At 41.4% G+C, this 26,078-nt stretch overlaps 1 protein-coding gene across 1 annotated transcript; it reads left to right on the plus strand.

The window, feature by feature from the left end:
- Positions 1-14: 14 nt before the first annotated feature.
- DNAJC11 (DnaJ heat shock protein family (Hsp40) member C11) lies at positions 15-22,954 on the plus strand. The gene is made up of 16 exons (XM_035344688.1): positions 15-152; positions 3,887-4,016; positions 6,415-6,488; positions 7,615-7,716; positions 12,785-12,913; positions 13,665-13,787; positions 15,256-15,329; positions 16,359-16,548; positions 16,910-16,995; positions 17,447-17,563; positions 18,516-18,671; positions 18,976-19,045; positions 19,167-19,224; positions 19,865-20,007; positions 20,481-20,610; positions 21,388-22,954. Exons 1-16 carry the CDS (start codon positions 81-83, stop codon positions 21,411-21,413), a joined length of 1,680 nt encoding a protein of 559 aa, XP_035200579.1. The 5' UTR covers positions 15-80; the 3' UTR covers positions 21,414-22,954.
- The last annotated feature ends 3,124 nt before the right edge of the window (positions 22,955-26,078 follow it).

A 26,078-nucleotide genomic window follows, 5' to 3' on the forward strand; every position in this document is an offset into this window, starting at 1 on the left:
CGGCACCGCCCCGCCGGGCCGCCGGGGGGCGCTGTGGGGGCGGGGCCGCGGCCGGCGCGGCGGGGTGAGAGGTCGGCAAGATGGCGGCGGCCTTGGCGGAGGAGGCGCCGGACAACGAGGACTACTACGCGCTGCTCAACGTGCGGCGCGAGGTGAGCGGCGGCGGGCCGCGGGCGGGAGCGGGCGGGTGGCGGGGCTGGGGCTCGGGCTCGGCCTCGGCCTCCTGAGCGCGTCCTCCGCGGGGTGCGAGGCCGTGGCGGGGCGGGGGGGAAGGCGCTGAGGGAGCGCAGGCGCTGAGGGAGCGCGGCTCGGCTCGGCTCGGGCTGGGCCTGACCTGGCCTACCCGGCCTTCCTCCGCCTCCTCCTCCTCCGAGCAGGGCTGGAGGCGGCGGGCAGCTCGGGGCCGGGGGGCGGAGGGTGCTGGCTGTGGTAATTTCTGCCCGTCCCGAGCCCTGGGTACGCTGTGACCGTGTGCGGCTCGGCGGGCTGGTTCGGGTCCCGAACGTGGTGCGGGGGCCTCGGGGAGCCTTGGGGGCGCTGCCTGGAAGCGCTCGTGGGCGGTGGGTTCGGGAGCGGCGCTTCCCGAGAACGTGGCTCTGCTCTTGCTCGTTTGGAACCGGCCCAGGCCGCGGCTGGCGCTGCGCAGAGCCCTCGGGGGGTACCACGGGCATCGGCGCGGTCCTGGCTCGGGATGCGTTCGGAGCAGGAAACAACTGGAAGAAGCAGTTCTTACACGGACAGGGAGCGCGTAGGGAGCAATAAGCATGCGGGTGACCATCGCCAGGAATCCGTGAGGATCATAAAGAATGCCGGAAACACGAATTACGTACAGCGAAGAAAGGTTTTTTTAAGCTCCCTTTCTTGTTGCTATAATATTGCAATCGATTTAGCATTTTACAAATCACAGTGGAATCACAGGACTGCTTGTTGTGTTTCCAGTACACAGGACAGCGCACGGAAGTGAAAGATGAGGTAGTCATTCGTTGAATTAAGTTCTTTTTGCTGATTTTTGGGGGGGACATGCAATAGCTTGGTCTTAAACCTACCTCTGTGTATATGCAGAAAATACACAACTTTTTGGCTTTCTGTTCTTTCTTATTTTAATTAGTACTGCATGAACTGTACTTCCCAAACATTTCCAAGTCAGAAACATATTTTTGCCGCAAACAAGAGGATCAATATGCCTCAGTTTCTTTTTCCACATACAGACTTGTATGAGTTGATAAGTTCTTTTCTGGAGAGTTTCTGTATGGCTCTTGTTAAAATCAACGGGTTGAGTTTTTACACCACTCGACAGCTTTTATAATTCATGCTCCCAACTGTCATCAGTGCACAGATGTAAAGGTTAAGAATAAGATGGGAAGCACGCGGCCGTTGTGACAGCCAGGGAGGTTAACAGTGAGGGCTTAATAGTTAACTTAGCTAGACTTTAAGCTCTTCAACAGATACCGGAGAATTCAGGTTTGGTGCAACAGGGAGCTGGAAACCAAGTTAAAAAAGGTCTTTGAAGGGGTAATTTCACTTGAGAGTAGTAGCTGGTTTGTTAATTACCACATGATAATTAAATTCAGTAGTGCTGTCCTGCATAGTGTTGGTGTGCAGTGAGCAGAGGGTTGGGAGCAGGTGATCTTTAGGGTCCTTTCCAACCCAGGCCATTTTATGATTCGTGTCTGCTGAGTGAATTTTGTGTGATGGAACAGCTAAGCTTAACGTAAGAGTTAACCACAGAACTTTGCAGCTGTGGTAAGGAGAGTAAGCCTGCTGAGCAGCAATTTTCTAATGTGTGTATGTGTTTAATCTTTTATGGATTTCGGTCCAGTAAAAATGTGGTGGCGTGCTTGAAACTCTGAGTGAAGTTGTTTAAGCTCCAAGCAGGGAAATGGTGCGCCTTTTATTAACAAAATTCCAGGCAAAATTAAAAATGGAACTTGCATATGATTATTACTGACTTACGCGTTTCAGTGCAATTTGAAATGATGTCAGTATTTCTTTAGTGGTTTCTGAGAGCTTATCGCTCATGAAATATTGAACCAATGACCCAATCTATTCAGTGGTGATGAAAGGCCCAATCTAACATTTTATTGAACATGGCATTTATGAAGAATGAAACTGCTCATTTCTATTACATAATCAATAGCACATTAAGCTATTTATCATTAATTTGATTAACGAATGTCATTTTAGAGCTTTGTATTCCCCTACCTTTTCAATCTAGTTTAAATTCAATGTCCAAGAAGCACACGGTAGTAAAAAGAAGGTAGCTGGGCTGTAGCTACCTTTCTGTCTTGGTACTGGCAAATTTAGCAGGTTTACTTTTGCTCTATCACTTAGAAGAAATACCATTAAGTAGTACAAATGTGCAAAGAAATCATCTATTCTAAGGTGTCCTAAAAACTGAATGGGCTTGTAGTTTTGGTATGCAGATGAATGCATTTATTCAAATGGAAATCCTCACTCTCCTTGCCACAAGTCAGAAGATAGATGGTACTGCAGGAAACAAACTTTCATAGTCCTCGGTTCCAAAGTGAAAGCTCGGAAACTGTGAAAGCTTCAGTCATTAAGAGTAGGTCGAACTTGTGTTTTTAAAATCCGTTTTCAGAAGATGTTTTCTTGGTGCCCCTTTATCACTTGCTAATGTCGTATTCCTATCCATTAAAATCCCTCCCTGTAATAAAAGGGTGATTGCATTTGGTTGAAGGAGGCCAGCAAATAACGGCGATGTTGTTCCAGTTTTTTTACTCTGAATGTTTCCCCTGGTGTAGAGAAGTGGTACTCTGCTTCCTGCTGCTCTGCAGTAAGTGCCCCAGGAATCGATTCTTGCATGGACAGTTTCCTAACTGGCCAGTACGAACCTCTCTGAAGTCCTGGGAGCTGCATTTGCTAACCGGGCCTTTCAGGGAAGTTCCAGTTGATTTTGGTAACTACATTTCTAAATGTGTGTTAATCAGCTTTCAAGGAATAGATAGTGGCTGAAATACAAGGAACAAGGTGAGGAAGGGGAAGTTACCAGGACTCTCTAGCGTGTAAAAAAAAAAAAAAAAAAAAAAAAAAATGCTCTGAGATTGTCTCCTGGGAGATTATAAAGGAAGGCATGTTTTATTATTCCATTGATTCTGAAAGAGCCATCCAAAATCTCTATTCACCAAATGTCTTTGGAATGAGGCCAGATGCCATCTAAAATTCCAGGGTAGTTTTGAGCACTATTTTTTTTCTTGATACATTTAGTGACTTACTGCTCTTCTGTTCATCCGTCTATGGCAGGTGAGTGAACTTTTGAGGGGACATGATTCTCACAGCACAAGAGTGTCCTTGCTGTATAGGAAAGTAAATGCTAGGGAGCATAGCAGTGATGGGAAGAATATAAAGTTACAGATTTAATTTTCTTTACAGTTGTGGAAAGTCAACGGTTTTTGATAGTTGTTATGTTTTTTAATAGTTTGATATGCTTGAAAGTTTAGGATTAAAATAGTAGAATTTGATATAAAGCTCTGTATTTAAGTGACCAAGGTGAGTTTGACTTTGAGGTGACTTTGTTTTTCTTCTCTTCTGAACTGAATTGTGGAGATAGCAGTTGTGTAATAAAAATAACATATGAATACAGATTCTGTTTTTTATTTGCTTGGGTTTTACCTAACTTTTTTTTTTAATCTAGGTGTACCTTGATGAGCTGCTACTTGTCATGTTGTAAATAGCTTGGAAAATACTGAACATTTTGTAAACTTAAGTAAGCAGTGTGTCCTACGATGAAACAGAAGTCCATTCTAGATCTTGTGTAAGCAAAAGTAATGGAATGTAATAGCTGTTGGACTTCTAAGGCTGATTTTGAGAATGGTCTTTTTTAATTAGCCTTGGTTGTATTTAAATTCATTTTTATTGCTTTTTGCAGGCCTCTCAGGAAGAACTAAAAGCTGCCTACCGCCGTTTGTGTATGCTTTACCATCCAGACAAGCACAGAGACCCAGAGCTGAAAACACAAGCTGAGCGGCTGTTTAACCTTGTTCACCAAGCTTATGAAGGTCAGGGGCTTTCTGGAGCACAAGCAAATATTATTACAAAATAGTAATAACATTTCCTGATACTTAGTAATTTTTTAGTCCCCGTTTCTGTCCCGTAAATCAGAGGAGCAAATGCAGTATAAATTCTGCACTGAACAAGATCATAGAATCATTAAGGTTGGAACAGACCTCTGAGATCACTTACTCCAACCATCCCTCTGCCACCAATATTGCCCACTAAACCATGTCCCTGAGTACAGCATCCAGCCTTAAACACCTCCAGGGATGGTGACTCCACCACTTCCCTGGGCATCCTGCTCCAATGCCTGACTACTCTTTCTGAGAATAAATTTTCCTAATATCTACCCTGCACTTCCCCTGGTGCAACTTGAAGCCATTCCCTCTTGTCTTATCTCCTGCATATTGTAAATAATCTTTTCAACACTTCCCTGACTTCTAAAAAGACTCCCCCAGAGACTGAGAGCTGAAAATTGTCAAACAGAAAGACAATTTCAGCTTTTACTTTTGAACTAATACATCCTATGTTTCTGTCGCAAAGCAAGTGATTAAGGTCTCCGTTGTCTTTCAGCAGGTTCTTCCATATTCTAAGACTGAGATGAGGACAAAGTATAGACAAGTAGTTAGATTTTTTTTTTCATCCAAGAATGTCAAAGCCCTTTAAAAATATTCTGAATTAAGACAACATTTATGTAAATCCTGATGTTACCAAAGTAATAGATAGCATACCTGAGGCACAATGAAATGGGTCATTAGAATTAGCTTGCAGCTAATTTTAGAAATGCAATAAGAAGCAGCTGGGATGCAGACTGATTAGAAGCTGGTAGGACTCTTCCGCATTAAGAAATTACTGCTAAGTGCTTAGTGGCACAACCTAAACAGAAGCTAAAGCAAAATGAATAAAGGTATATAACTCTTCCTCTAATAAAGGTATATAACTATTCCTCTATTAGCTCTCAAAAATGAGCTAAACTTTTTTTTTACTCTCTTGAGTTTTCTGAGTGATAAGCATTTGTTTCTTCCAGTTGAAATTGAGCATGGGTGGAGTCATTTACATTGTCCCTAGCAAGGCATTAAAACATACAGAAACTTTACTGGAAAGAATATTGAAGGTTTTATGTCATAGCCATGAAGAACAAAATCTCAGGACACTTCAATAATTTTTTTTTAATTGCATTGTAATTCGACTTGTGAGAGCACTGTCATTCTGTGGTGAATAGGTCTACTTATATTCAATTTTCCCATTGAAATACATGGCCTTGCTTGGCTTTGTTGCCATGTGTGTAAATTGTAGCTTGTCTAGTACCAAATGTCTGCATAAAATTTTAAAAGAATAATATTAACGTCAGATAAATAATCCACCTCACCTTCTGCCTATTTTTTCCCTTCCTCTTGCATCTCTTAATATCCCATAACAGTTTTCTTTCATCAGAATTCATGAAAAATAGTATCTACCTATGACATTTAGCAAGTTCAATAATCTTCATGTAGTTGAGATCGAAACTTGATTTACTAGTATAAGACTTCTTTTCCCTAATAAAGGCATCCAGCTCCCTGAAGACTCATCAGTTCCTACACAGTGAAAAGAAATAAATGCTAATGATAAAGTTTGTCTTGGAACCCTGTCAGAAAAATACTGTGGTTGGTTTTTTGTTTGTTTGAATGAAGAGTCTGGTAGGAGAGTTTGTACATTACAATATGCCTTAGAGATTCTTCTTAATTCTGTGTACAGTCTTTTTCCATAGTAATTGTTCTGCAGTCTACTGGTATACTTCATCTCCTCTGTTGTATTGAGTGACTTTCTGGGAGGTTTGAATTCTACATGCATTTGTCCAATTATCCTGTAGTTGATATCTCATGAGGCTTGAATTCTGTCCTGGAAATTGCTTTGTTGGTGCTTGGCATGTTCCATGTGTTGGGAGCGGGTGGGAAAGGATCAATGAGTGGGGATGGTGAGGGAGGTTGAAGACAAGGAGCCAGTTAGCAAGGAGCAGGCTTTGAACATTAGTTGGCGGTAGATGTTATTCCCCTTTAGGAAGTTTCCAGGGACTGCTGTCACTGGGTTGCTAGTAATCCCATTGATTGTGAGAGGGTTTATGTTACCCTTAAGTTAAAAAAGCAAAATTAAAAACCCTCGTTGCATATTCAGTTAGTCTGCATGTCTCTTTCATGTTCTTTTAAATGTATGTTTTGGAAGTATGAAAAAAACGAAGTTGGAGGGAGGTGGTCAGTGTGTCCTCTTACTATAGCACGTGAAAATGTTAAAGGTAGTTAATGTAAAAGTTGGACACACCTGTAGAACAAGTTTTCAGAATTTGTGTTTAAATAACACAAGTGTGTTGGCCTGAACTTTGAGAAGACCAAAAACTGAGTTCTTGCCTCTTTCGATTTTAATTTGCAGTGCTTAGTGATCCACAGACCAGAGCCATCTATGACATATATGGGAGGAGAGGACTGGAGATGGAAGGATGGGAGGTAAGAGAAATTTAGCACTTCATGGCCAGTGGAATTGACTAAACCTAGGTTTATCTGAAATTCTTGTTATATTGAGCTGCACTGACACCTTGATGTTAAAAAATGCCTGTCTGCTGGAAGGCATTCTTAATTTTCTTTCTCTCTTTCTCCCTGCTCCCTCCCTGGAACACCATGATGGGTTTTCAAAGAATACTTGCCTTTTTTTTTTTTTTTTTTTTTTTTTTTTTTACTTGACAAAAGAACAATAAATCTGACATTGAGTTCTCTAATAGGATGTTACCATGACGGGCAACATCTTTGTCTGAGACAAATGTATCAGTATTGTCCAGCTAGGCGTTTCTTTTTCATCTGAAACTTTTTTTTCCATACCAGTTAGCCTATGGGTTTGATTGTTTTTTTTTCCTGTCTTGCTGGGAGGGAACAGCTATAGAGTGCTATGGAAAAGATCTTATCCGTTCCTGGCTTTCCTGTTAAGTCCCCACTGTAACTCTTAGTTAAATTACACTGTTTACTGTAAAATCATATTATATTGGGTAAAGTCACTACCAAGATCAAGGCTGGGGTTAGTAGCAAGACACGTGGAGCAATGGCAGCATGCAACAGACATTTTAAGCTGTTCATTGCAGATTTAATCTTATTTTGAAAATCCAGATGTAATACTTTTTCTATCCTAGAGCCATACCTTTTTAAAACCCTAATTCCCTGAGACATGTAAGGTAAATAGATGTGAATCACCATAGCCTAAAATCACAAAGCAGTCCATCAGTTTACCCCACGCTAGGTGTTCAGTCATTTTCATTGCTACACCTAGTAGAGAAGTTAACAGATAGCTGTTGGCAAGGGCTGTACCACAGTGTCTTCTGCCTGTGGTCTGAAACCTCCTTGCTAAGAGAGTAGAAAGAACAAGGCCATTTTACTTCTCCCAAAGCATGTGTTTTACTCTCTTGCTTGCCATTTGATCTGGCCCAGGTGTTTGGTTCCAAACTCTGATCATTAAAACTTGTGCAGCATCAGGGACAAAGTATTGGAGTGTACCCAGGTTGGTGGACCTCATTTCCATCAGCAGAAACACCCTGCACATTCTCTCTCTGGTAATCTTTTGTGTTTTCAAATTCTTTTTAAACAGGTTGTGGAAAGGAAGAGAACTCCAGCTGAAATCAGAGAGGAATTTGAGCGTTTGCAGAGAGAGAGGGAAGAGAGAAGACTACAGCAGCGAACTAATCCAAAGGTAAGCAAAGACTTCATCCCAGTCTCAACAGTGAATCCTTAAATCTTTAGGAATATGCAAGGGTTCAGTGAAGGGCTATGGTAAATATCCCCTTTGGTTTCCACACTTAGTGCATTACTTTTCCTTTTTTGAACGTGTGATTTCTTTGGAAAATGTGGGGAAAAAAGATAAATCTTTGAACAATATTTCTTCTTACCTTTTTTGTTCTGTTGGTAAATTTCAGAGTAAAATATCTCTTTCAGCACTTTTAAGAAAACATTCCTTACACTGAAATTCTTATGAATTCTTTCCAAATATCCCAAATGAAACCCTGCAGTTAAACCTGATAGTTTTTTTTTTCCCTTCAACACTGCTGTAGCATCACAACAATGTGGGCAAATATTCAAATGCAGCCTTGAAACCAACAAAAAGTATGAGGCAGCTACCAAACCAGATGGGTAGTGGAACTCCTCCTGCTCACTGTGAGCACTTGCAGCACAGTGAGCAAAATCAACCTGATCAGGATTGGGATCTTGCCAGTTTCAGTTAATGTTTTAGGAAAGTTTTATTACGCTTTTACAAAGAGAATCATTGAATATTCCATTCTCATCTCTCAGTCTTTAAGCAGCAATAAAGTGACCCTAAATGACCCACCTCACAGCTGAGTCTTGGCTGTTTAGGGATGATCAAGACTCCTGTGATGAGGATGATCTGCTTGTGGTAGCATTGGAATGACAGAGAAATATGGAAACGATGATCGACCACTGCTTCCTCTGTCACCTGCTGGGACTTGAGTACTGCAATAGTTTAGAATAGTAATGGCCTCGCAGGCTCTTGGCTTCATGTAGGCAAACCCAGGTTCTGTCAGGATTCCCAGTGAGTGAGGTTTCAAAGCTTGTTGAATCAGGAAAATCTTGGTTCTCAGGCAGTGAATAACATTATCTGAGAGTTGCATCTAAATTCACCTAGTGTATTTAGACTTTAGTCTACCTGTCATCTATATATTTTTCTTTCTTTCTCTCTTCCCCCCCACCTCTTTTTTCCTTAAACTATCAGGAACCATTTTATTGCTTATTTTTTGAAACCCCTGTTAGAAATCTGTTTCTTTCATGTAGGATAGAAATATGGTGGGGAGCCTTAATTTTCCTCTCTCTTACCCTGAGATAACTGTGCAGATATTTACATAGACAAAGAAACTTTCTTTGTCACAGAAAAATGAATTATGATGAGACAGCAAATTTTGTTTTATTTATAAATGCTTATATTCTTGATAGAAGAATGGGTATCTCCAGAGGTCTAACTGGAAGCTTGCAGTCAACACAGATTCTACATCCTGAAGCACTCAAGCACAGGTGGCTATATTGTTTTGGTGTCTTTGAAAGAGGAGGTGTCCTGTGTCACTGTGTTTGTGCATGGACCTGTAAAGTGTTGCAGAGTAACTTGAGGAACCCAAGAAACAAATTACCAGTTGATTGACTACTACTCATGTTGGATTTGAAGGTTGCTGCTGTTTTCACAGCCAGCAGTTTAAAATCAGAGCGTTTTCTCAGTGGACATAAGTGTGAGTACATTTCTATTTAGGATTGTATCAGAAAAATGTCCATCTGAGAAGACCTGTAATGTTCTGAGATACTCCTCTTGGCACAGGCTTTGAATGTGTGCTGGTCAAATTGACTAATACAGATGTCCCAGCCGTTGCGATTAATGTACACATATGAAGAACTTGCTTGTACTGGAAGGGTAAATAAGCATAAGGTGATACGTAAATCTGACTTGACAACATTATTCCGGGCAGGAAGAGATTTCTTGATGCCACAAAATGGGGCCAGTCAAAATGTCTCTGTTGGAGATGAGGGTGATTGGGGTCAGAAAGATATTGGCAGAAAGGGCATGGTAATCTCCGCATAATCCTGTGACTTCAGGAATGTGACATTTTATCTGGGCATTTTGCCGCGGCTGTGAGCAGTAAAAAGCAGAGCTGGGTTGTAAGACTCAGTCTCGGTGTCCTGTGATAAAATTAGCCATCTGGGTGTTTACAGCAATTGCTGGTTGGCATCCTATAGAAATGTCTCTCCAGGCAGTGTTCCCGTGGAATTAGGTAGCACAGCTGTGATCATTTCATACATGAGCATGAATTTTTTTTTTTAATTTCCAACATTTTGTTAGTTCTATAAAATGGTACCAGCTTCCTGTTTGGAGAAACTAAATCCCATTATTTTCCTGCTGTGGAAGGCCAACATTTGAGAAATGTAGGTCCCTGAAGGCTTAGCCTTGCTTCCATATGTCACCTTTCAGAAGGTAAATCCATTAGAAAAAAGATGAGGATGGAGGATATTCCTCTCTGGCATGTCTCTTAATTTCATCGATAGCAAGTGTTTCATATTTGCAGGAATGTTAAATAAAGGTGGTTTTAAAAGGTGATACCAGATAACATGATGGTTCTGTAGTGCTGTTACCGACTTCCCGCCCTGCTGAGCTGGTGTACTTTGCAGCATGGTGCTGAGTGTGCACAGCCAACTTCTGAGCAGAGCTTTACAGCTTTTCCCTGCTGCTCTTACTTTGGGAAGTGTTTTTCCTTTTCTGATGGTCTGAGCAGGTGGCTGATGGGGAATTGCAAGTAGCAGCACTCCCCTCTCTATTATCCGGTGGCATAGGGGGTGCTGTCGTTCTCAGGGAATATTTTTAACATTACCATCTGCTGCTTTTCCTGTACTTGTATGTGAGCCAGTTTCCTTGCCAGGATCTATAGATCTCTGAGGGTGACTTCACCTGCTTGGCAGGAGGTAAAATACCTGCATGGAGTTCACTGCTCACTTCGGCAAAAAGAAACTAAATAGAGGTTCTGCTGAGGCTGAGGGAGGGACACCAAGAAGGAGGAGACTGAGATGCTCCTTTCCTCTGAATTAATCTTGCAGATTTTCATGAATAGGTCCAGATGTTTTCCTTTTGACTTCTCCATTTTCATTGAAAGGAATACTTGTTTTAGAATTCATTGGTGTGAAAACAGAAATCATAAAATTTTGAGTATGATTGAAAGAAATGAGGTGCAGTGAATGTCAGTAATGTTTACAACTTTGTACATATTAACAGAGCACAAGCATTGCAGTACAATAAACATATTGCTCTAAAAATATTTTCCATTTTTTTAGTGCAAATACCTAGGAAACCTTTACTGCTGCTTATATTCTGATCTGAAGTGATTTTTTTTAAAAAAAAAAAAATGCCACTCAAATTCAACATGCTTGCTACTTAGTTTGATAAGCTTTGTTTAAGAACATTTGACTTGGAATTTAAAGATCTGGCAGAGGTTCCTCACTGAATGTGGCACTCCAAGTGGAAAACCTTTCTGTCCTGCATCTGCTATGAAGATCTTGGGTTTTATATTTCTTTGAAATGAATAGCATCAGAAAAAATGTCAATTGTTCTCTGCTTTGTTAAAATAAACATTCACCTTTATTTAAACATGTTTGAGCAGTCACTCTGGAGTGCATTTATTGAAATTTCATTGAGTGAAGTAGGCACTTTTTATTTCTCTTTGGCTATTTTCCTCAGTTACTTTCCAGACGGTTGGAGCAGCAGCACAGGGCTGCGCAGCTTCCTAGGCAGTTGGCAGTTTTGCCTTGCTCCACTGTTACTTTGGCCTTGTTTCAAGGAACAACACAACATATGAGAGGCCTGAAACTGAAGAACTTGTAGCGTTTGGAAAGCAGATCACTTGAAGGTGACTTTGCAGCTCATGCCTGACAAGTAGTGTCCTGCATAAATGGCAGGACCTTCTCACCACAAACAGAAAGATAAGCATAATTGATTTGAAATTCAACAGCCTTTCTAGAATAAATTATTAAAAAAAAAAAATGGGGTGCAGCTCTTACTCCAGATTTCTCCTGAAAATAATTGCACTTTCTATGTAAATATATATATTTTTGTTTTCTGTGCAAGCAATCAGAAAATAGACATTTAGAAGAGGTCAGGAATCACCACAGTAAATAAATAGTTGGGAGCCAAACCAAACAGAAGTTCTGAGTCCTGACAAGCTCTGCAATTCTTCCTTTTTTTTTAAGGTTCAGGATTTTATTAGAATGGAGTGAGCATGGAAAAATTATCTTACTGAAATAAGAATTTATTCTATCCGTACTTAGACTCTGTGTGAATGTTTTTTGTACCTACCCAGCTACTGAGTGTTGTTCATACAAATGGCTCAGAGTTAATTCTATGCTTCTGCGTAGGGTGGTTTTTTTTGTTTTGTTTTTTGTTTTTTTGTTTGTTTGTTTTTAAACTGGTACATTTTATATGAGCTGTAATGCTGTTTAATTGGTCTATAGGGAAGTTTTCAAAAGCCCCTTGAAGTTATATGACCCAGACAAGGATCTAATCATGCTCTTTTCAAATAAACCCACTCTTGCAGTTAGCATGAGTGAACACAGCAGCAGGTAGACAGACTATTTAGCTGTGGCCTAGTTTTTGTAGGAATAAGCTTTAGGCATTATTTCTGTGGCATGAGAAATGAAATATTTACCACTTGCTAGAAGTCTGTCAAACTTTTCTTCTGATTATGAGATACAAGCTAGGGAAAAGAAAATGAAATGTTTGACTGACAAGCTCAATTGCAAGTGAATGATGCAAAGGTTTTTTTGAGATAATTCATAAGAAGAAAGCATTTAGAGAATTTCTGGCTAAGTTCCATTGAAGAAGATTAATTTCTGAAGTACATTGATTTAACTTTAAAATATTGACAGAGTGGTAGGGGAAGGTCAGTGGTGGGGGAATAAGAAACCCTCCGTGTGAAAATGTTCTACCTACTTCTGTTAAATTTAACAACAGAAAAAAATTCCACTGGTACTACAGGTTGCTTTCATTCCTCCTGAAAAATAAAAAACCCTTGTCTTTTATCCAGTTTATTTTATGTTTTATATTGCTTTTTTAGAATACTGCAAACATTTTTGTCATTTTAGAGTGGAAAATGTAATTGTAAAACAAGAAAAAGCCAAAGAAATCTTTAAACTAGTCACCTATAAAGATACTTTAGCCAATTGGCCTGGATATGTTAGATGTTTGTTAATAATAGGTACTTGTTTCACTTATTCCTTAGGGAACAATTAGTGTTGGAATAGATGCCACTGACCTCTTTGATCGTTATGATGAAGAATATGAAGATGTGCAAGGGAGCAGCTTTCCCCAGATTGAAATAAACAAAATGCACATATCCCAGTCCATCGAGGTAAGGAGGACAGGCAGGTACTGCGTCTGGTGTGGGTCAGGGCCTGAGATAATGTGGCGATGCAGTGCAAGCCAGCAGAAAGTGAAAGACTGCTCACGGGGTTTCTCATCTTTCTTCATGGGAGGACGTGATTAACCGGTGTGGGTGGGGGGAGGAGGCTCAGTTCCTATAAGACTGCATGTTGACAGTCTTCAGACATGCATTTGTGTGAGCACAACCACAGAATTTTGGGACTGGTTTGTACACTATAGTGGTCATACTTCCCTGATAGCAGGGAGGCTGAATTGTGATTAAAAACAGGTCTGCATTCAGTATATAAAAACACACTGTCCTCATTGACCACAGCACACACGTCATCTGATTTTGAGGATATAGGTAAGAAAAAGAAGAGAAAATGTATATGCTCAGTTACAAAGAGTTGAAGAAATTTAGTCTGCTAGCGAGATTAGAAGGGATTGCAATTAAGGTCAGGACTACAAGGTGGTACGTTAGTGTCACAAGCACCTGATACTGTAAGAATAATCTGGTTGTTTTGGTGTATTCTGACTACAAAATTTAGAGCAAGTGTGGCTGTGTCTGGTTCGAACACCTGGGCTTAGTGGATGACAAGGTTTCAACTGTAGTGTTACCTGTGTCTCTGTGCTTACAGTCTGAGTCTGCACTTACCTGCAGTTTTGATCGTGTATTTGCAGAGTATGCATTAAATGTGTGAATTGGGATCATATTGGTAACAATACATTCAATTTTTCAGGCACCACTAACTGCCACGGACACAGCAATACTGTCTGGTAACCTCTCTACCCAGAATGGGAATGGAGGTGGATCAATTAATCTTGCTCTTAGACGGGTGACATCTGCCAAGGGATGGGGAGAGGTAAGAGCACTCCATGTTATGCATTTTTGTATCTAGATTATTTCAGGCTGCTTGGATTAGTTACCTAGGCTTTATCTTCTTTAGGAGATTTCAGCTTTGTTTCACTTCTCTGCGCTTCCATTTCAGAAAATAGGGATAGCAATACTGACAAACTTTCTTGAATGTCCTATGAAAAGAGCTCCTGGAGATCTAGGCAACAGCAATATTTATAGAGTGGTATCAAAACAAACATTGTACAGAATAGTAGGACAATTTTTTCTACGTTCTGTTCCTGTTTGAGTAAAAGGAAAGTCCAAACCAATTTCTTATTTTTTTTTCACTTTCTATTTGGCTATGCTCTCTCTTGGGCCTTTCTAATTTCACTGAAGCATCCTAGGGACTGTGAGTGTGCGTCTTAGGGGAACTTGATAGCCTGCCTTTGTTTCACAACACTGCTCTGCTCACAGGAGAAATTATGGGGGGGAATAGTTTAACTTGCAGGCAGGTATGATATAAGTAGCTAAAAGGTCCCAGGTAATCACCTGTGGTGCCTCCTTTTGCACAAGCTCTGTTGCATGAGACCAGGGCTTTGTTGGAGATGCTTTGTGGCATTGCTGCTGTGGCTGGCAGGTATCTGCTTCCTGCAAGTCCTTTTTGTACATCAGCTGCTGTTAACCTGTTTCCTCAGTGTGTGAGAAACGGGAGTTTTCCACTCATTTGGAAATTCATGGACTGGAGGCATTTCATTTATATTGGGTTTTTGTAACGTTGATAACATAGGAGCTTGTAGATGTAGTCAAGAGCTGGGTAACTGAAAAAGCCAAAAAAAAAAAAAAAAAAAAAACATGTAACCATGTCACAAATCCACTTGGGAGATGCAGATGTAGTAGGAACTTCTTTCTGCAGGATTATCAAGGGAGGTATCAGGTCAAGGAACTGCCTCTATTGATGAGAATGGACAGCACCAAATAAACATCGAATAGCAACCCTGGAAATCACCCAGACTATTGTTTGAAGCAGCAGGCGCACTTTGCAGACACTGAAACTGTGCAATAGCAGAACTGCTGGCAGCAGTTATGTGAGGCTGTCCTAAGAGTTCTCCAGTTACCAGCAAGGCCATCTGCATCAAAGTGATGAACATTAAAGACCAGGACTCATACTCAGAGTGCACCAGCCAGGCCTCATGGTTTGCCACTGGAGGGCTGTGGTGGTGGGGGTGTTTTCTCTGTTTTTGCTGGAGCAGCCAGAGCCAGGTGCTAGTTAGCCTGTAGGGCTACTGGAATGGCTTTGTTTTACTAATGATGACACTACTCAGTGAAACACCTCTTATTCTAAATGCAAAGCTAGCAGGAAAGAGAGGATGCTAACATATGCAGTAAATACTCAGAAATGTGTAAAACACCTGTGGTGTAAATGATGCTTGTGACATACTTTGTCACTTGCAAAAGATGTTTTCTTCTAACTATTTGGCATTGTGCGTTTATAACAGTTGGAGTTTGGAGCAGGAGACCTTCAGGGACCTCTCTTCGGTCTGAAGATATTCCGTAATCTTACACCAAGATGGTAAATATTACAAAAATGGTTTAGTGGTTAATATTTCACACTAAGGAAGCAAACAGCTTGAATTCATTTTCATGTTAATACTGGATTTGTTTTCTATCCTACAAAAGAATGTCTTTCTTTAGACTTCAATTAGTGCTTTAGTACCAGTCAAAATACTTGTATTCTATTTTAATACTTCTTTTTTAAGGAGGGTTTTTGTTCTACTTCGTTAGATTTGTATTTGATCTTGTCATAAAATCATGGTACTCAAGACATGATCTCACAAAGAGATCAATAGAAGCTTATTCTAAAATGAAGAGCTGATGTCGCTGTAGTCAGCCAGAAAAATGTGTACGTGTTCTTAGATCAATAGAGGACTAATAGTAGAGGCTCTTTGTATATAAATCTGTATTGCACTGTTTGAGTTAAAATGTCTTATGATTAATTCAAAGATACAAAATCTTCTTCATGGTAGGAAATTTATATTTAGTGCAGATACTGAGAAGCTTTTAGACTTTACAAAGTATTATTAAGCCTCTTGTGAAAATGCTGTTTTAAGAGACTACTGTTACCATACTGTTTTCCTACGTCAGGAGGAACTATAGTGTTTCTTTTCCATGAAGCTTTACTGATACTAAGGGCTACCTACTGAACAGAAGATGGTATGTTTCTCCCTTTTTAAACAGAAACAACTTCTGGATTATAGCAGACCAGTAAAAAGCATCTATTTCTTAAGCTAGTTTTGTTGGAAAGCAGTTCTAAGCAGAAGACCATTTTTTTTCTGCATAGGGGAAGAAGGGCAAAGATTGGAAGGTAGCTTGCTGTGTTGATTGCAGTGCTATGGCACAGACCAGTAAACTAGGGCATGAGCATACTCTTCTGGGGAGGTACTGTGGCCAGTACAATATAAATTACGTTGGAGTTTTTCCTGAAATCCTCGGGGGTCATGCTCTCTGCAAGATAGTCTCTGCATATTCAGCAAGGCTTATGTGCAAGAGAGAATTTGAGGCCTTCTGGAGAGCCTGATGAGGCTTTTCTCGTTCCTTCTAGTTTCATCACTACAAACTGTGCTCTGCAGTTTTCATCCCGTGGGATCCGCCCAGGCCTCACCACAGTTCTAGCCCGCAACCTTGATAAGAACACAATGGGATACTTACAGTGGCGGTGGGGCATCCAGTCAGCCATGAACACGAGCATCGTCCGGGATACAAAAACCAGCCATTTCACAGTGGCGTTGCAGGTGAGAGTCCTGCTGCTGTATGCAGGAGACAGTGTTTCAGCTTTTCTGTTCCAGCAGTATTTTGGCTTGTGAATAGCGGGTAAAGGAACAGTCGGTACCATCTCTTAAGAACATTTAACATAGGTAACCAGCTGCATTTGACAGAGCACAGCACTTTGTACCCAACAACGTGACATCTGATGTGGATCAGCTCAGATTAGGGTTAGGATGGTCAACACAGACTGCACAGATTGTGGGCTGTGACAAGTGGCAGACATTACTATATGTGCTGTGCCACTTAAAGGATAAGACAGGAAGTAAAGAGGGAACATTCAAAAGTGGCCAAGGGTATGTCTTCATAAATGTGTGTCTTGTATTTCAGCTGGGAATCCCCCATTCTTTCATGATGGTCAGTTATCAGCATAAGTTTCAGGATGAGGATCAAACACGAGTGAAAGGTTCTCTCAAGTAAGTGTGTAAGAGGAAATTTGCATTGCTCAGGGCTTGAAGGATGTTATCTCCTGCTTTTGTGTGGCCTCACATTCAGCACAAATTGAATGTAGTCTTTTGGAATCTGCTTTTCTTTAATTATAACTGGTAAATAACTGAAGTGAGTGTCTTGGAGGCTTAGTTCGGTGTGTCTCTTGAGATAAACAGAACATAAAATACCTGTGTGTTTGATACCTCCATATCATCACCAGTAAGAAAGTCAGAAGTTTTTGTAGTCTGCTAACTACTTTACAAGCTGAAAAGGCTAATCTTATCTTGTAGGTACACTGTGAATCTTCCTGTAGCCCACATGTGGTGCACAAAATACATTTTCTGTCTGTTTTACCTGGTGGGGAGTTACACTAAACAGAATTCAGTAAAGAGAAATTAGTCTTCTTTGTCTTACCAGTTTTTGGTTCTCCCATTCTAGGGCAGGTTTCTTTGGGACCATAGTGGAGTACGGAGCAGAGAGGAAGATATCCAGACACAGCATTTTAGGAGCCACTGTCAGTGTTGGAGTTCCCCAAGGAGTGTCTTTGAAAATCAAGTCAGTTCAAGATTATAACTGTTGTTTGCAGAGGCTGACCATAACCTGCTTGATTCTAGTTCAGAAATTCAGGTGGGAAGGTCCCAGTCTTAAGGCAATACAGGTATATTGACGTTATCACTGTAAAAGGTTGTAACTGTCCTCACCTCTAATACAAGCTGAGCTCATATTACTCTGAGCCTGAAACACCTCTTTGGGGACTGTTGTGCGCATGCATCAAAATACTCTGAAAATACAGCTTAAGTTTTGGAGCATTACGGTAAGTGGATGGAAGATTTCCAAAGATATTATTAGAAGAAATGTATTTAATTGCATTCCATTTATACAACACTGTGCACAGGTTATACTCAAATTAGTGAATTATCGTTAACAAATATAGATGATTATACTATTAACAAGGAGGTTCACAAATGCCAAATTCTCAAGGGTTTATATATTATAGTGCACTTTTTAACTGTTGCCAGCAGAGGGCATGCTAGGATACAGAAAATATAAAGACATGGAGATACTGGTCTCAGGAAGAGTGTTTTCTAAAATAAATATCACAATAACCTTCAGAAGAACATTGATGTACTCCTTCCTTGAAGGCCCATGCTGGGGTTATGAACATACACCTTCTCTATCAGTATTTTCTTTTCTCTTCATGATGATGTTGGTCCCATTGTCTGATTAAAGCAACAACCAAACGAATTCTCCTAAGATTAATAAAACACTTAAGAATTACCAGGTGTTATCACAAGAGAGATCTACCTCGTGACAGTGGCTCTTCGTTGCATCAGCTGACTGCCTTACTGTTGCCATGTTCAGGTTTACAACTGTCTTGTATTTGTGAGATCAGTGTTCGTCTGTACCTCGTCTTGTTTGAGGGTTGTTGCTGCTGCAAAATATATTTCATCAAGCACATTAAAATCTGCATTTCTTCTGATCTGTCACTGTTCTTTTTTTGTTCCAGGCTGAACAGGGCTAGCCAGACCTACTTCTTCCCTGTCCACCTAACAGATCAGCTGCTTCCCAGTGCTGTATTTTATGCCACTGTGGGACCCCTAGTTATCTACTTTGCCATGCACAGGCTAATCATCAAACCCTACCTCAGGGCACAAAAGGAGAGGTGAGCTAGCAAGACTGTGTTTGAAATACAGAGCTGGGAAGTCCTGCTCAAGTGCTTCTGGGAGTCTGGTGCAAAGGTTGGAATGTCCAGCTGAAGCACTGTGTTACACTACATCGTGAATACTACTGAGTTCTGGAAGGCTACAAAAATATCTTGAAAGGTGGGGAAGAACCTTGAAACCCAACTCATTTGAGTGAGATTGTGGGTCAGTTGTAATTGGGGTGGGTAAGTAGACATTTGCCACTTTGTGGCTGAATCCCATTCATTGTGTAGACCTGATGTGATGTTGATTTCCTTATGCCAGAGAGCTGGAGAAGCAAAGGGAAAGTACTGCCAGCGACATCCTTCAGAAGAAGCAGGAGGCAGAAGCTGCAGTAAGTCTTTCCCATAACTAAGCCCTGTTAGTTGGAGGAAGCTGTTTTTACTTGGCTTGTCCCCTTGGGACCCAGTGTCTGACACTGCTTGATTTTTACTCTGTCCCTTGTATTTTGACAGGTACGGTTAATGCAAGAGTCTGTCCGGAGGATAATTGAAGCAGAGGAAGCCAGAATGGGTAAAGATTAAAACCTCTTACTTGTTCCATGAAGTTGGAGAGAGGAAGGAACAATACAACTGTGGGGTGGTTAAGGGAGGCATGAAGCATGGTATAATTGCTGTTGTGCACGTATTGGGAAAGGCCCACTGTGATTCAGTATCTGGTGTCAAAGCTTAGGGATGCACTGAATGTTGTCCTGGGGCAGATTATGTGATGGATCAATAGCATGTAGACAACAGTTTGTATTCATCTCTCCGCAAAAGTGAGGTTATGTATAAGAATGCGTGAAAGTATGAAGTTTGGGTTCCGCTGATCTCTAATCTATAAAGCTTACTCTTGGATCATAATGGAAATCTGAGTTCTGATGTTCGCTAGCAATTTCCAAGATAGTCTTCCAAAGTGGGTTGAGTGACATTCACTTGGACTGTCATATCAGGGTGACATTTAAATCATGTCATTCTGTCCTGTTGCTGAAGACTGCTAACAAACACCCAAGAATAAATGTTCTTCTGTCTTGAGAAACGTGTCCAGGCAAGGAGGATTTAAATATCACTGAAAGAAAAAAAGATAGAAAATGCTGGATGTTCTTTTCATTAGTGTCTGCACAGCTGTTGGTGGCAAGCCTTTCATCGCTTCTGTGGTTTCATGTGAAATGCAGGTCTGATTGTAGTGAATGCCTGGTATGGGAAGTTTGTTAATGACAACAGCCGGAAGAATGAGAAGGTGAAAGTAATAGATGTGACTGTGCCCCTGCAGTGCTTGGTGAAGGACTCTAAACTCATCCTTACAGAGGCATCCAAGGTACGTAGCTCCAATGTCAAAGCATATAATCAGGTGCTCAGGTGTGTGACTCAGAATTTTGATTGGACTGTATGTTGTCCTACAAGGGAGTTTCTCCAGTGTGTTTGAAGCTAGTGACTCTAGATCAATTTACAGAAGCCACTTCTGTACAAGTGTTATGAACCTCTAGGAAATTCTGTTTCTCTGAGCATTTCCAATGTCAAAGAAACAGTGTCTCAGTGTTCACAGTGTGGGACAGCGTGTGTTAGAGATTCTGGGGCTGTACACCAGCAACTTCCTGACCCCCTGATGCACTCTTTTCTTCATTTAGAACTTGCCACTGGGGAGGTAATTTCTTAGGTTGTCATCTCATTGCCAACAAAGCTTTGTTCTTTTTATGACTCCTAGTTTTGTCACTAGTAAAAGGTTTTGGTCAGTTGAAGATCTGCAGAAGTCCATTCCCTGATGCTCAGTCTGTCCTTCTGTGTTTAAAGGCTGGGCTTCCAGGTTTCTATGATCCCTGCGTGGGTGAGGAGAAGAGTTTGAAAGTGCTATATCAGTTCCGGGGAGTTCTGCACCAAGTGATGTCAGCTGACAATGAGGCCCTTAGGATACCAAAGCAATGTAAGTAGCTCCTTCCTTCAGGACCCAGTAAAGGATTGCCTCAGATTTGCAAGGCAAAGCAGTGTGCTGCCTTCCAGTCTAAGATCTGGTGGCAGTGTTGCTGTTCTGCTGCTGCTTGGGATATGTCAGCTGAAGGTTTTCCTCCTGGCATGCTGGAGTTATCATCTCCCATGGGTTAGTGAGTGGTGGGACATAGAGCATTGCTCTTCCCAGAGTGCTTATCAGGTGAACTGGGCTTACTGAAATGGACTGATCCATAATATGCCTCTGGAGTAGGACCATAAAAGACCTACCGTTTATACCATCTAACCTTAGATATCCAACCTGAGTTAGAAGCAGAGACTTCCTCCAGCTGCTGGTATCCCTGTTAGGCAATTCACATTACACTGGGTTACCCTTTCAGGACTAACTTGAATGTATGAAGGCAGGTTGGAGGCCTGCACAAGATTTCTTCCTCATCCACGTTTATCTGTGTGCCAAAATGTTTTCTCTGCCAGAATCACTTTGTGAGACATCATCTACTAGTGACATGTTTTACTGGTACCATTGTAGGCCTGGGCAGTCAGCTAAATGGCACAAACCTCTGTTAACTCTAGACTGCTTCGTTGGCCCAATTACAGAAGCATAACCAATTTACAAACTTTTGATAAGTACAGTGGACATATAAATGAATCATGCTTAATCGGTGACCAGGAATGTCCATGATACAGTAGTTAAGGTCAAGCTAGGATGTCTCTAGAAAGTGGCATGTATCCATTCACTGTTCTCATCCAACAGCTCACAGAATCGATGCAGACGGCTAATCTGGTGAGAGTGTGCACTTCTGTTACGGTACCTGGGTCAACGGAAATTGCAAAACCTTCCCCCAGATGCTACAAGTTCAAACAGAGACATTTTTATTTTTACTATCTATATAGCAGGTGGTGGCCTACCAATTATGTTAGGAGGAAAAAATGAGAGAACGTGCTTCTCAAGGTGACTCCAAGGCAATACTTCTCTGAATTGTGGCTCAATAACCAATAAAGCGACATGACTCTGAATGCGCAGTGCTTTCTGCTGAGGTTGTGTGAGCGGGCACTGAGCACCACCCATCATGAAGCCATCTTTCCAGTTGCAATTTAGCCACAATCCATTTGTGCATTCTCACATGTATCTTCCTGCACTGAACAAGGAAGAAGACTTGTTCTCGCTTCCCCACATGCGTACTGGGGTAGGTAACATAACTTTTTCTACTCCTGAGGAAAAGTTAAGTTCTCTAAGTTAAGGCCACCTCCAGTCTTTTGTGTAAATCCTGTTGTTGGAAAGAGGATGGAATTTGTTTTCCATCCCAATTCTGTATTTGAAATGTACTTGTTAAGAACAAGTATGTTTGGAATGAAGCTCTTTGCTTTTTGTAGTAACATGGATCTTTTCCGTATGAATCCATTCAGCTGCTCACTTCAAACACTGCTATACTGGACAAGGACACTAGGTATAATTGTCTTATTAACTCTTCTTCTGCCACCTAGAACCATGTCCTGTCAAGGTTTCCAGGAAAGTAGGAAAGTAAACTGGGGAGAAGGACAATTTGTGTAATTTATTTCTAGGAAAAACAGGAATGTAATTTACAAAAGTAAACCAGACCAAATTGAGTAGAGAAGCCAAATGGGGTAAAGAGCTGAAAAAATAAAGTTCAGCTTTCTTCTAAAACAGCATCAGTTGTGACATAAATTGGCTGGGCTAGTCTTACATGGAAGCCATGCTGGTGGTTTACCTGCAGTCCTGTCCTAGTGACAGGACTGTCCTAGTGACAGCAAATAGAAATGGGAGCCCTTTAGTAGCTACTAAATGCTGTGTATGTCAACACTGCCAAAGTTTGGGGGCAGGGGCGGTTGGTTACAGAGAAAAGGAATAATTGTGTCTGAGTCACAGTTCTGCTCTTGGTGAGTCCTAGAGCAGCCTTCGTGGCTTACATGCGTGAGACAGGAAAAAAAAGTATCTTGGCAGTGCATTGCTGCTCTTGACAATTATTACCATAAATCATTTCCTGACATGTACCTGGTCCCTTTTTCTTTTTGACCATGGTTCTCTTTGCTCAAGTCCTGATCTTAAATGCCCTGCTGCAAGTAACTGTAACGAGAGTTAGATTTCCAAAAACAGGCTTACTTGAGCTGGTCTGCAAGAGATGCCCCCACTCCCAAGCAAGTTCATACAATTAAGTGGTGTTCACTTTTTAAAATAAAAACAAAACAAAACTCTTCAGTTGTGACCAGCTTCTGCTGTAGATTTTTATTTCACTTATGATCAATGTTCTGTTGATCTGATATTAAATGTAAAATATGAAATAAATTATACTCAGCTGAAATCTAGCCAATGTTCCCTTTGCATCTTTAGGACAGTATTGAAAATAAACTCTGAAAATCAAGGGTTGCAAATGGTATAAATGTTACTGCACCCCATGTCATATCCTGCTTCTTGACCTCTTTTGATTGATCGTATCTGTAGCTAGCTGAACTGAACAGGACTTGCCACCAGAATTTCCTTTTTCATGTCTTGTCACTGCCTGACGTATATGGTCAAGAGTGATACTCATTTTGTGTTGAGTAGGATGCAGCAAAATACACCCAGTGGGAGTAATGGAAATTAAGCGTTTTGCATAAGCAAGTGCAAAATGTTGACAATGTATTTACTAATTACAAAAAAAAAGCATACTACTCTAACTAGCAGAGCAAATGACACTGAAGAGTTTCTGTGAAAAGTTTGCACAATGAAACAATATTTCTACAAGTTCCTGAAAGACAGTTCCTGTTACCATTCAAGAGACATTACCGATGTTAAAACATAGATATATAGCAATACAATTGTAAAAAATGCTTTGATACTTCAAGATGTTCCATGGTGTTACTACTTTTAAAAGTACCATTTCTGAGAGGTAGAAGCACATCCTTCTGCTCCAGCAGTTAAAGCGTGTAACAGGGTAGCATCTCTAGGTTTAAACTTTAGAATGCCATAGAAATGTGAGGTGACACCTCTTTCTCTAACTGAGCTAGCATATGCTCAAAATACCTTAATGAGGATCCAGGATCATGTGCTAGTCTTTTCAGCACAAGCCTTCAAGCTAGAAATTCCTGAGGCAAAGATACAGGTTTAGGATTTACTTTTTGTAGTCTTTCCTGGTCTTCTGTACATCTTTGACAACCCTGTGCTCCTGCTCTCTCAGTACGATTCCGCCCATGAAAGACTACAAGGATTCAGAACTTCAGGTACCCGTTACGTTGGAAAAACCTTATCAGCCTCCTCCCATGGAAGTCAATCAATGCAGTGGTACCTGAGGACAGTTCAGCCACCTGGCCACGGCTTGGATTCGAGCATGTGCTTTCTTCATCACAGCTTTGTTCTTAGCAAAGAAAACTTTCTCCTGTGTTCCCACTCTATTAAATTGTCCCCCAGCATCCCAAAATTATTTCTGCTTAAGTGTAAGGTAGTTCATGCAAGGAACAGGTGAATTTTACCTTTGATCACTTGAATTTGCAACTCATTAAAATAAAATTACTGACATGGGCCTTGCCCCTGTTCCTTTGCTAAACATAGTAAAAAAAATGCATGGAAATAATACATGGATTGTATTTTTCCTGCAAGGTCATCCCTCTGGAGATTCAGACTTTTGTTTTCCTTTCCTTGCAATTACTACAAGTGGCTTTTCACAGCTGCGAGGCACAAGGTTCACTCCTTCAGCAGGTTCTTCACAACAGTTTATGCATTAACTCCATTTTTGCTTCCTTGCAGTGTTTGACAAGCATTGCTGGATTGTGTCCACACGGTGGAGTCTGCTTCCTGCCTGTCTCCCCCATTAGCCCCAAGTCTTGGGTGGGTCTTCTGCTGAATACTTACTCCAGCCCACCTTATTTCTTCCTTATTTCTATCAGTCAGTGCTAAGTTTTAAAGAGAGTGTGAGAATAGCCCCACATGAGAAAATGCCACTTTCAACAACCCTGTATGTTCTGTGAGAAACTGCCCTTCCCCAGCTTCACCCTCCTCTGGGACTTGTGTTCACTGCTCAGTACAACTCGAAGTTACTAATAGAATTAAAATAGAAGCTATAAAGAGGCAGGGCTCAGCTTTTAATACGATCCAGTGCCATTTACTCAACTCAGGAGTCGAGTAATCTTTTAACTTTGCCAAGCTGTTAAGAGAGGCTGCTGCTTTGAGTGTGGCTGGCTGATCAGCACATCAGGGTCGTGGCTGGTGCAGGAGCTGAGGAGCAGCAGCAAGGCACAAGCAGCACTTTGGTGGTTTTTGGTTCTTGGTGCCTCTGCTCTGCACACCTCCTGCTCTCAGGATTCACCTATGCAGGCAGAGCTGCCCTGCAGTCAGGCTGCTGTGGGGATGGAGTGGAAGGGAAGGGTTTCCCTGAGGGTTTAACAAGGTTTTGGGTTGGTCAAGCAGGTAACTTTTTGTGAGACAGGTGCAGCACAGGCCAAGGGCTGATTCCAAGGGTACGGCACTTGGCCCTCACATCACCTCAGCCAGGAGTGCCCATGGCATCACTTGGAATGGAGATGTGCCCTGGCCTGCACCCAGCTTCTGCTCACCAAGCCTGGTTTCAGGCTCTCTGCAAAGGGTCTCTGCCAGGACTCTGCATGGCTGATGCCGTGAGCATCCTTAGCATCCCAGGCTGGCACAGCCTTCACACCTTTTGGTGGACCCCAGCCCCTCTGGGTTCCTGCAGCAGCCAGCAGCACCTGCCCTGGGGGCAGGTCCCCCACAATTTACCTTGCCCACAGCAGAATCAGGAGGAGGAGCACTGCTGCAAAGCCAGGGATAGCAGGCCCCTGTCAGAACAGGAGATCTGCTTGTGGCCCTCCTCCTATCTTTCCCTGTGTGTGTAGCATTTAGGGAAGAGGGCTTTCTGGTTGAGTCTTGCTGCCCCCTATGTTTTGCACACCAGTAAATCATAGTAGCAGACTCTTGAATCCAGAGTAAAACAAAGACATTGTTCATTTGTTCCACATTTTTAAAAAAAGCATGGTTCATTAAAACAGTTTTAATGAAAAAATAAAGTTCTGAATTAAACTATAATTATACATGGCTGAAAGTGATGAACTAAAAGAATGGAGATGTTACTTTTTTCTCTCTGCTGATACTGTAACGTGCTGGACTTGTCAGACACCATCTACTGGGATAAATCTGAAAAGGTAACAGAACAAGAGTCAGTCACATTGATTAGTATCAAACCTCTGTAAAAAAAAAAAAAAGAGGCAGGTTCACTTGGCCATTTAACATTTCTCCCATAAAAACTTCAGGAACACATTCCACAGAGGTCCAGTTGAATTGCAGACACGCTGTAAACACAAAAAATGCCAATACTCAGAGCAGGTCCAACCCTCACAGAGCTTGCAACCAGGATCTTCCAAAGCCTTTCCGTTTGCAGAGTGAAATGGCAGCATTTGAGAACTTTGGTTATTTTTCTGGCTGTAAGGAGCAGTCAG

Source organism: Oxyura jamaicensis, chromosome 21 (genome assembly GCF_011077185.1).
Source record: "Oxyura jamaicensis isolate SHBP4307 breed ruddy duck chromosome 21, BPBGC_Ojam_1.0, whole genome shotgun sequence".
Lineage (NCBI taxonomy): Eukaryota > Metazoa > Chordata > Aves > Anseriformes > Anatidae > Oxyura > Oxyura jamaicensis.